The sequence below is a fragment of the Marmota marmota genome, unplaced genomic scaffold (genome assembly GCF_001458135.2).
Source record: "Marmota marmota marmota unplaced genomic scaffold, marMar, whole genome shotgun sequence".
In the NCBI taxonomy this organism is placed as follows: Eukaryota; Metazoa; Chordata; class Mammalia; order Rodentia; family Sciuridae; genus Marmota; species Marmota marmota.
The window spans coordinates 2467314-2479421 of record NW_025999900.1 but is presented as its reverse complement, the minus strand read 5'-3'; the positions used below and the strand labels follow the sequence as shown (position 1 = coordinate 2479421).

The window sequence follows — 12108 nt, the reverse complement described above, 5'->3', positions numbered from 1 at the left end:
ATTCATGTGTAAAATCTATTTAGAAAAAGAACCCAATGCTTATGAAACAGATCTTATTTTGTGGTTTCTATCCAGTTGTCCAATGTGGTCTATTCATGAAGATTAACCAGCTCTTAATTATTATTACGGTATCAGTGCCAAAGGAGTCAAATATTATTACGAGAGTTTTATGTATTGATTATTTTATTCTTTGATGAGCGTCCTCATTCTTTCAATAAACATTTGAGTGCCAACTGTGTGTCATAGAGTGCTGGAGAATGTGCTGGACATAGAAGAATGGTCAAAATATGATGTGCCTGCACAATCAGAGACAAATGTGAAGAGAGTGTTCATGGTCTTTTGAGATTATATAATGAAATGACCTGATCTAGATCAGAAAGGGAAGGTTCCCTGAGGAGGGTGATGACTGTGTTGACATCTAAAGTATTAATAGACCTGAGTAAGCTAAGGACAGGGACATGAAAGACTTGGAGAATATTCTATTTAGGATGAATAGCAATTTGTGTGTGTGTGTGTGTGTGTGTGTGTGTGTGTGTGTGTATAGTAAGGATTGAACCTTGAACCCAGGGCCTCAGGTAAGCTAGCAAGTGCTTTACCACTGAGCTCCATCCCCAGCCCATGGTTCCTGCATTGGACGGAGTGTGGCATCTTCAGAGTTGGAAGTTGGATGCAGAGTGAACAGAAGAATGGAGAAGAACAGAAGCTAGAGTGATAAGCAGTGATAACAAACCATGGGCGTGTGTGGACCAAACAGATTTTAGAACAATGAAAAGTAATTGTATGATTTAAAAATGAGAGTGATTCTGAAAAGCTTAACTATTTTGTAGTGTTCAAACAGATTGAATGGGTTCAGGTAAACACCTTGAATACAGGAAATTTTCATAGGTATAGGAGATGGATGCTCACAGCACGATCTAAGGTGTTGACAGTGGAGATGGAGAAGGAGACAAATTTCAGAGATGGTTAGAAGTTAAAATGGTTAAGATTTAAAGTTAGATTAGGAGTAGGGGCTGTCAGAGCAGGGATGACTAGGAGATCTCTTGGTTTCTGATTTGCTTAAATGGATAACTGATGTTAGGAGGGTGAAGGGAATCTATCATCATTATTATTATTTCATGAGAGGGACAGGTAATGTTTAAATATCTATGAATGAATGGCACATGATTGGAATTTTGAGTAGAGAAAGTTTGAAATATAATAAATGGTGACTTCATAAGAAAGGTAGTATAATTCACATATAGTTGAGAGATACTTAGAGGTTGATTATGGGGGATTTATAGTGGAAACAGTCTACTCTATTGTATGACTTTCTTGAGCAGGGTTTTTTTTTTGTACTAAGGATTGAATTCAGAAGCCCCTTAACCACTACATCCCCAACCCTATTTTGTATTTTATTTAGAGTCAGGGTCTCACTGAGTTTTTTAGTGCCTCACTTTGCTGAGGCTGGCTTTGAACTCCTGATTCTCCTGCCTCAGCTTCCCAAGCCAGGCTCTTGAGCAGTTCTTAATACAGCATAAATAGAGCTGATAATTGAGCCAAGATCTATATTTTGATGGAGGGTATAATGAGATTTCAGAGACACTGAGTAATTTGGGGTGTTGATATTACTGAAATTTGGGGCTACGTAATAAAGGAAGGAGACAATGAAGAATGTTAACCAAGGCCAGCTTCTTGAAAGGTTTGTTCACAGTAAGATTTTAAGTGAGCTTGGATTTGAGAGATATTTACAAGATATTTGAAGTAATAACGTTGAATTTTCTGTTCTCATAGAGTATTCACTGTCATAAATCTATGCAAAACACAATTGTGGTGCATATTCCAATACAAAAAGATAAATAAGACCTATTGTATATTAAATTCTATTTTACATATAGTCATCTTACCTATTTGGTAAGATTTTGATTAAAATGGAACCTCTATATCACTAGATATCTATGTTTCCTCCCATCTTAAGTCATACAAGATGAAATTCTTTACTTGTAAACATATAACATATACACTAGTCCCACATTTGTATTAGCTGTTTTTCTTGCCTGCAAAGTAAACTATACCAAAATTTTGTGGATAATAATGACCACCATTTTTTCAAGTTATGAGTCTGTGGTTTAGTTGAGTAGTTCTGCTTACTTGAGCCATTTTTGATTCATCTCAATTAAGTTCACTCATGCATCTGTGGTGAGCTGCTGAGTTGGCTGGGACTTCTGGTCTAGGGTGACTGAAATGCATGACTCAGAGGGTTTCTTCTGTGCTCTCTCATCCTCCAGAAGGCTTGTTGGTCCTGTTCACATACCTACTGGCTTGGGTTTCAAGACCACTAGGAGATAGGCAAGGCCTGTTGTGGTCTAGGTTTAGATTTGACACAATAACATTTTTACCACATTCTGTTGACCAAAACAAGTTATAAGGCAGTCTAGATTCTGGAGATGGAAACAAATCTTATCTTTTTTTTTTTTTTTTTTTTTTTTTGGTACCAGGGATTAAACCCAGGGATGCTTAACCACTGAGCCACATCCCCAGCCCATTTTTGTATTTTATTTAGAGACAGAGTCTCGCTGAGTTGCTTAGGACTTTGCTAAATTGCTGAATCAGGCTTTGAATTCTTGATCTTCCTGCCTCAGCCTCCTGAGCTACTAGGATTATGGGCATGCACCATAGTGCCGGGCTAAGGTCTTATCTCATGATGGGGGGAGGGGGTTGCAAGTTACTTTGCAAAGAGATATGAATACATGGAGAGAACTGACCACGCCTTTTAAAAAAATCAACTGCAACATCTTGTGTTGTAAGGTTGCAAGATGTAGTAAAAAAAACTGTGCCACTGGATATTAGAAGTCAATATTCCTGCTCTGTTGTCAACTTAACTATCATGGTTTCTTGGTCAAGAAAGTTCTTTGATCATCTGTTTTCTATTTATAAAACAAGGGAGGGACGAAGGCAGTAAGGAATGTTGGCTGAATTATTGGCCTACTAATATTAGTGATGATCAATTGAGAAAATTGATTTGCATTTTGGATAGTTTTATCATTGCCAGGTATTATTTTTGTACCAGTAACATCTCATATCTCTTTATTGTGTGAAAATCCACAAAAACTACTGAAAGAGTTAATAGCACAGAGATGTCTCCTGAATATTGTTCTTTATGCTACAATGGCCTGGAGGGTTTGCCAAGGAAGGAAATTGGCTAGGAAGGTGGAAGGCTGATGACTGAAAGTTCCCCATTAACCCTGCTGTGTTCTATTATGCATTTGATGTGTTTGATATTCTCTTCCATGAGAGAAACCCCAGGGATTTGTGTACTAAGAGCTCAGAGGTTAGGAAGAGGCAGAAAGCCACTGGAGTGCAGAGGAGGGCACAAAAGGATTGGAAAGTTTAGAGTGAAATGAGGCAGAAAATGAATGAACAGAGAAGATGGGTGGAAAGTAGAGAATCAAGAAATTGTTATCAAAAGGGTGGGAGTACAGAATGAAGACATTTTTTGAGGATCAAAAATGTCCAGTCCTATTATATGAGTGAAGCTAAAATTGCCAACAACGAATTAAATACAATTTGTGGCTCAATGTAAAAGTTATGTGAATCATAAAACAAGGAAAACATCTCTCTTTTGGGGGAGATATATGTTGGATATGAACCCCTAATCATATTGTGAGTAAGAAATCATTAATCTGAATCATGTATTGTGGTGAAATGTTAACCTAACAACAGAGAAATGTGACATACTTAAAAGAAGAGTACACCAGCCTTAAGTGTAAAGCTTAAAGTATTTTCACAAAATGAACACAACTAGTAATGAGTAGCCACCTTAGGAAACAGAGTGTTACTGGGGCCCACAGAACTTTCTCTTCCCCTTCATAGTCAAAGTCCTTTCTCCAGCAGTGGAAGCCACTGTTCTTACTTCCAACCCCATACAGAAGTTCTACCTCTTTTTTTGAATTTGTCATTAAGTGGAATCATACAATATATGCTCTTTTGTGTCTTGTATTTGCTAAACATGATGCTTTTTTAGACTTATTGTGTTTAATTCTAGTCTGTTCATATTTAACTTTGAGATAATATTCCATTAAGTAAATGCACTAAAACTCACTTATCCATTCTACTGGATGGAGGTGGATTGCTTCAAGTTTTTGGTATCTACCACATTTTAAAAATCACATCGTTTCATTTTGTGTTTTGATTTTTTAATGATGGCATTAATTTTTTTGATACAAAGTAATGAAGAATGAGAATTTCCTAATAAAGTAAACTTAGTTACTTTTGTATATTGTTACTTTTGAATAACAGTTTCTGATTTGGCAAAAAGATGAAGGGAGAGCTGGGGTTGTGGCTCAGTGGTAGAGCACTTGCCTAGCATGTGTGAGGCACTGGGTTTGATTCTGAGCACTGCAAATAAATGCATAAAATAAAGGTTCATTAACATCTAAGAAAAACAAAGAAAAGAAAAGATGAAGCTAACACTAATGACAATTTGGGGTTATGTTGGGAGCAAAAAGAAGTTGGTTTGACTGTTGTACTGTTGCTATACAGAGGTACAGTAGAAAATGACCCAGCAGTGAAACAGAGATAGGATGTGGGCATTGAAGGTCTACAAAGAGATTGTACTTAATTTTATATTCGAGATGAAGCCCTTGGAAGATGAGCTCAGTGGTCTTCTTTCAGGAAGATTAATATTGAAGTGATTATGTAGTTTAGATTGGGGTAAGGGTAGGAAGACTGAGTAGCAGCTAGTTGCTGTGGAAAATGAATTAAGAATCTGGAGGACTGGGTTGGAGTGACACTTCATTCTTTGCTAACTATGACTTTGGATGAGTTGCTTTTCTATTCTGAGCTTCACTGTCCTCATATGAGCAATCAAGGTAGGAATCGTTTGTTATTCTGAGAATGCAATGAATTGCTTCATGTTAGAGAACTGCAGATTACATAGAATTGTTAGGGCCTCCATAGACATCTTCTGGAGACTTTTGTTGTGACTGAGTGTTGAGAGAAAGGGGGCTTAGTCATTTAATCTCCTTCATTCATTCATAGAGAATGACCCATGGCTAAGCCAGTATTGCAGGTGCATAGAATTTAGTTATAACCAGTTTCACAGAAAGCAGAGATTCTGGAGCCACTGCTTGCATCTGAATCTTGGATCCCCCTTATACTAGCTAAGAGAACTTGGTAAAATAGTTTAACTTTTCTAGGCCATGTTTTTGTGACATTCATCACATAGAGTGATTTTGAAGGTTAGATTAGTTGAGCCATAGAATACACTTCGAACAGTAAATACTCAATGTTATCATAACCTTGCTGACATTTCCAAGTAGCAGTGAATGATCTAGCTTTTTGGTTGGTTAACTGCATGGTGCTGTATGGCACAGGCTTGTTGAAATCTTTACTGTATCCCTCTCTCCCTGCAGCTCCAACTATGAGCCGGGTTACTCACATTAGGTTTATGTAGAATGAACTCAACATTCATGCCCTTTGTATCTGAATAAAGTTATGCCTTTCCTCATTTTCCTTTTTTTCCAGTTCCTTCCATATTTCCTAGTATAGTATGGTTTTGAGTTCTTTTTTTGTGTGGCAGTTATCTGATGAATATATGCTATGTGTCTCTTACACATGTGGCCTGGTCAGTGAAGAGGTTACACAGAAATTCTCTTTCATACTCAGTGCCATACTCTTTTAGTATAACCCAAAGTTACATCGACTATTTCTTTTCTACATTATACTTTTAAATCACATTGAGTTCATTATTGACCAAATTCCCAATTCACTTCTGAATTTGCTTGTGTTGCAAAAGTTATCCTCTTGCTTATTGACTGCTTAACCTAGTTCCATATGCCAGCTACATAATTGACATTAGATATACTTCTCGAGTTTCGAATTTCCTAGGATGTGATGCATGCAAATAGACTTGTAATAAAGCATGATAGTAATAATTGTTGTAATAGAGATATGCAAAGTGTGTGTAACACAAAGAAAGGACACCCAGTTCTCACAGTGAGAATGGTAGGTGGGGAAAAGTTTACAGAGAGGTAGTGTTTGTTATCACTATAAGTAAGATCCAAGCCACCAAGAAAGTGGGAGGGAAGGGTATTTTAAGCAGAGGGAATGAGCTGTAATGTAGCTTGAGTCTTCTATGAGCTACACATGGCTGAATCTGGCAGCACCATGGCAAACCCAGGGAGGAATTGGTGGGGGAGATGCTGGCCAAGTGGACAAGTATCAGGCCCTGATGGACTTTGCATGTCGTAGTTGGGAATTAATATTTGATCCCATAAGCAGTGGGCTAATATGAAAAGATTTTTAGCTCAGAGAGCAAGATCATTAGATGGGTATACATTTAAAAAATACTAGACTGACAGCCAGTGTGATCAGTAGAGAGAACAGAGGGCGGCTGATGCAAAGGTTATTCCCATCACACAAATGAAAACAAAACAAAACAAAACACCATGAATCGTGACCAAGAAAAGACTGTAGGAACAGAAAACAAGGAATATTTTTGAGAGACTTATTAAATAGATAGATTTTGAGCACTTAGGCACTTGTAGTGAGATTGTCAGGACTTGAAAACCAGCTGGATGTGGCAGAAGAAAGGAGGCATTGAGTTCAGCTTCAGGTCTGAGCAGCAAGGTGAATAACGATGCCACTCATAAGACAGGAGATAAAGAACCCAGGTGGGAGAAGTGAAGATTCCCTTTGGGACCTATTACCTTTTGGATACCTATGGGACATCCATATGGAAATGTGCTGCAGGCATTTGGCTTGTGTGTAAGAAAATCAAGATAGAATACTTTTTGTGCTGAGAAGTGGACCTGTGAATCATCCTTATATAGAAGATTGCAGAAACCTGAATATGCAGTGGGTGAACCAGAGAGGGATAGGGCAATCATGATGAGAACTCTAAGCCACAATAAAAGTGTGGAGAAGGTTAGTCTAGAAAATGATTTTGGGGAATTGGTTAACAACCAGGAGAAAGGGTTTTCATAGAATCCATGGCAGAAAGAATCTACGGTGCTCACAAAATATTTTGTAATAATAGAAGGAAGACCCAAGACCCACAGAGTAAAGAGAGAAGTGGGAAGAGGGGAGGGGAGGGAAAGTGGAAGTACTGAGATTGAAATAAGCAAGTTATATTGCATGCACATATGAATATGTCAAAAGTAATCCCGTTCTTACATAACTATAATGTACTAATAAAAGCATTGAAACAATATTTCATAATATTTAAGTAATGTTGAATGTGAGTATAGAAAATGTGCTTTTTGGTGAGTGGCCTCTAGAGCCGGTGCCCTTCAGGGAGAAATCTGCCTACTACAGAACAGAGGAATGTATCTTCTCATCCTTTGAGCTTAATTCTGGTAGATTCTGATTATTTCCATTCTGGTCGTGGCTGTTTTTTAATTCTAGTAGGGTGAAGATTTCTTTTGTTTTCCCTTCCTTTGTTTTTATAGAGAACAATTCAGGTAGAAATGACTTTTCTATTCAGTATTTAAACAGAAATTCCATAGTTCTTTAAAAATTCAAGTTACCTAGAAAACAGTATTTCCAGCAATGCTATTTTTATTTTCAAATTGAACTCTTGAGTTTTTCATGCATTTTGATTATGGGTTTCTTTAGAACTGAAGCAAGATATATTTATCTTAATGTCCCCAGGGCTCAACTAGAAGCCCAGTCTACAGAAATGCTCAACAAATGCTTATTTTTGTCTTTCATGTTCATGATTACACAGGCCCATTTTTGAGAGCTTCTAAGCTGTCTCAAATATTCTTACCTTGCAGTGTCTCATGTCACTGAATATTGCTAATTTGTCTCCCAAATTTTATTAATCCTTCTCTTTTTAACTACCTAAATGTTCAATATCTGCACCCCCTCCCCAAAAAAAAAAAAAAGTTCAAGCGAAATGAGAATTTATCTCAAGGCTTCACGTATGACTCGACATTTGTGAACTCAACTGAAACAAGGCACGACTGAGGAAATCAAGGTTGAGACAGAAAACCCGGAGGGGGGACCCTGCTACCCTTTCATTTCTTTGGGTTCTCCTGTTCTGTTTCTCTGTATTCTCTCTCTTTCTCTCTCTCTGAAATTCTTATGGTATATTTCAAATCTATACTATATTATAGAGGATAGAATACAAGCCAAATGTATTCTTAGCTTTTTCCCCTTAACTATTAAGAACTTGATCATTGCCTAAGAGGAGCCTGGTGAATGTCAGCCCTTTCCATTGCTTCATCCAATCCCTCTGTGTTGGTCAGAATTAAACTTCACCTTCTGGGAGACAGAATTAGCAGTAGGAGGTCATGGACCTGATTTGAATTGTAGGTGATGAGCCGATGACAAGAAGTTTCCCAGGTCACTGCTCTGACTTCCCTCCCTGCCTGTTTTGTGATCTGTATCAAGAATACATTTATCCTGACACCTCCTCCCCAGCTCCTTGTCTATCATGTATTAAAAACAAAACAAAAAAGCTTTGTTACTGTTTTAGTCAGCTTTTTGAGGCAGTGACTAAAGACCTAACCAGAACAATTGTAAAGGAGAAAGTTTCAGAGGTCTCAGTCCATAGACAGCCAGCTCCATTCCTTGGTGAGGCAGAACATCATGGCCGAAGAGTATGGTAGGGGGAAGCAGCTCACTTGATGATCAGAAAGCAGAGAGAGACACCACTCACCAAATACAAAATATATGCCCCAGTGGCATACCCCTAGGGACCCACCTTTTCCAGCCATACCCTACCTGCCTACAATCCCCACTGTTAATCCCATCAGGGTATCAAGACACTGATTAGGTTAAGACTTTCATAATGCAATCATTTTTTCCTCTAAACCTTCTTGCATTGTCTCACATATGAGCTTTTGAGGGACACCTAATATCTAAACCATAACAGTCACTTTTTCTTTGAAGAAAGAAAGCTTATGCTTTTTTTTTTTTCATTTGCATTATGCTTTATTTGGTACGTTAAGCTTTTCAAAAACTATGAGTATTTTTTTTGCTGCTCTTCCCTTTTGGTATTCTTTTCTATAACTATTGCTAGAGGGTGATAGGAATTAGCAGGCTGTGTACCCATCCTAAGTTCAGCTCTGTTCACCTTTCCAGAACTCTGCAGATTTAGTGTTTATCAGGATTGTGGCAGGAAGTAGTCGGATTGACAATGGTATTTACTCACTCTCCCCATATATACAGAAGTATTTCTTGTTTGCTTGCTAGTAAGATTGGTGTCCTTCTTCAGAAGTTCTGTTGTTCATATCTATTATGAAATAATAAAAAAAAAAAAAACTTTTAGAGTAGAGTCAAGTTTTATAAAAATAAAAGGCCTGAAATTCCCAGCCCTATTTCTACACTCTGTATATAGCATATTTGGACATTTTTCTCGTTTGTTATTTTATACTCCATATATGAAAATAAACTGGGCATTCCTTAGCTAATGGGAAATGGTTTTATCTGGTGATATTGAAAAATTGTATTTCTGATTGTGGTGTAATTTGCACTTCTAAAAAAGGTTTTATCATTTTGGCCCTTTTTTTATTGTTTACGTATAGTCATAGCTCTATCCTGTCTGTGCTTAGATCAAGTTCCTGAAATTGACCCACTGTATTGTTTCCCCAACTTTTTGTTTTCTGAAAGTGAGCTGTCATTTCTTATTTCTCATTCAGGGAATCAGCAGCCTCTTCAGTTCGTTGAAAGTGGTGCGTCTTTTACGCCTGGGCCGTGTTGCCAGAAAACTGGACCATTACCTAGAGTATGGGGCGGCGGTCCTCGTGCTCCTGGTGTGTGTGTTCGGACTCGTTGCCCACTGGTTGGCCTGCATATGGTATAGCATTGGAGACTACGAGGTCATCGACGAAGTCACCAACACCATCCAGATAGACAGTTGGCTCTACCAGCTGGCCTTGAGCATCGGGACTCCCTACAGGTACAATACCAGCGCAGGGATATGGGAAGGAGGACCCAGCAAGGATTCACTGTACGTGTCCTCTCTCTACTTTACCATGACAAGCCTTACAACCATAGGATTTGGAAACATAGCTCCTACCACTGATGTGGAGAAGATGTTTTCAGTGGCCATGATGATGGTTGGCTGTGAGTATCTTGATTTTTGTATTTTTAATAAATGATCCGTATTGATATTTTTCCTGGCTCCAATCTCCAGTGGGATTAAAATGAATTACTTTGTCTTCAGAAAGGTGTTTTAATCTATATCATTTGCAATTGATTTAATTTTATGTGGCCTTACAAAATAAAAATGTGAAAGAACATATTTTACTCTTTAGAATGTATTAACACATGAAAAACAGTATTGGGTAGATGATGCGAAATTCAGAATGATTTATTTATTTATTTTTATTATTAGAGAGAATGATTTAATTCTATTGAGAGTGGTCTACCTGACAGAGCTCTCTTGAAGGAATTAGGACCAGCATCTAGTCAGGTGGCATCTGGCACATTCTGGAAGTTTTGTTGACAGTGCATTCAATTCCAAAAAAGCAAGCAGGATCTGATGTGAGATGCACAGTTTGGAAAATGTTCTAGTTAATAACTGAGTTTGTGAATTGAAGTCAACCCCAAGATATAGCTTTATGTTTGCTTTTACAATTTAAACTAGTAAAAGAAAGTTTTTATTAATCTCTGTATTTAGAAACTCTAGGTTTATAACATTCTAGGTTGAATATATGACTAAAAGAATGGAAGAATTAGTACAAAAGCCCATCAAGCAATGAAAAGTGTCTAGAATTTAGCATTCATGCGTGAGTGAGTATGCAGTGGCTTGATCGTATTCTTGGAAGTGGAATGTCCTTTGAAGGAGCCAAAGTCTCTACATTTGAATTGAGACTGTATGACATTAGAAGACCAGAATATTAAGGAAATGCATACCCAAGAAGCTGTTCTAAAATCTCTTCAGGAAGACTTCACCACTGTCTATGCCTTCAAATTCACTTGGATGATTTAGGCTAGTCTAGTTTTGATACCTAGAGAACTTGACAACTATTGGACTGAAGGTGTGATTAGCATTGTTAGATCATGGCCATTGGTCTTTGGTCTAAGACATCTGTTTTTGAGATTCTACATTATAGAGGCTTGAATTTTAAGAGGAAAGATGTTAGAGTCCCCGGGCATTGGTTGGCCTCGGGAAAGTGAGTGGCTTGGGTCTCAGCAGATAGCTTTCATAGTTCAGAGTGTCTGAGATCTGTTGGAACACCAGTATTGACTGCTGTCTATCATCCATCACTCTGGCCCTCCTGTGTCCAGATGCAGAAGCAAAAATGCACAAGTTCTATTTTCAGGTGGAAGCCTGCAGTTAGAAGGAGAGTTAAAATTGCAAGCGCTATTTGTTCCAGAGGCTTTCAGGAGGACACTGTTTTAATATACACAGAAACCTTGATGATTAATTTAGCGGATACCTACGCAGCCAAAGATATATTGGCAAAAATGTACTTTATAAATTGTGAAGGTGATATTTTTTCAGGTATAATACTTAACTACGATCTACTTTTAATGTTTGTGCAATACATTTTGCCTTACACTTGGGCATAGTTAGGTTTTTAATAAAAACTTTCTATTTTGAAGTATAGATTCACTTAAGTTACAGAGATAAGTACAAAGGGGGCCTTTGTCCCTTTCACCGTCCATCTTCTATAACATAGCACAGTGTCAAAATTGACATCAGTACAATGTATGCACATAGCTCTGTGTTGCTTTAGCATATATGTAGATTCCTGCAGTTGCCACTGTAGTCACGATATACAGAACTGTCACCACAAAGATCTCCTTCATTTGATCTACCTCTTCCTCAATCATCTCAGGTTCCTGAATACTAACCATCCAGCTCTATAATTTTGTGATTTTTGAGAATATTATATAAATGGAATCATATAAAAGGTGATTTTTAAAAAATTTTTTTGAAATGGACTCCCTCCATTCAGCATAAAGCTATTGAGATTCATGTAAACTGAATGTATCAGTTATCTGTTTCTTTTCATTTCTGTGTAGTATTTTTTTATGGTTTGGGTATACCAAGGTTTAATGACTCATCTATTGAAGGAGATTTTGTTTGTTTCTATTTTTGGACTATTACCAGCAGAGCTGCTATGAACACTCATGTATAGATTTTTCTTTCTTTCTTTTTTTTTTTTTTTTCGG

The 12108-nt window shown here is 37.6% G+C and overlaps 1 protein-coding gene across 1 annotated transcript in view; it reads left to right on the top strand.

Annotated features, from left to right (window-relative positions):
• Positions 1-12108, top strand: part of Kcnh5 (potassium voltage-gated channel subfamily H member 5) — a 300046-nt gene that overhangs the window by 75667 nt on the left and 212271 nt on the right. Inside the window, exon 7 of the mRNA XM_015488877.2 lies at positions 9624-10050. Coding sequence (XP_015344363.1) covers positions 9624-10050 — 427 coding nt within the window. The remainder of the gene's footprint in view (positions 1-9623; positions 10051-12108) is intronic.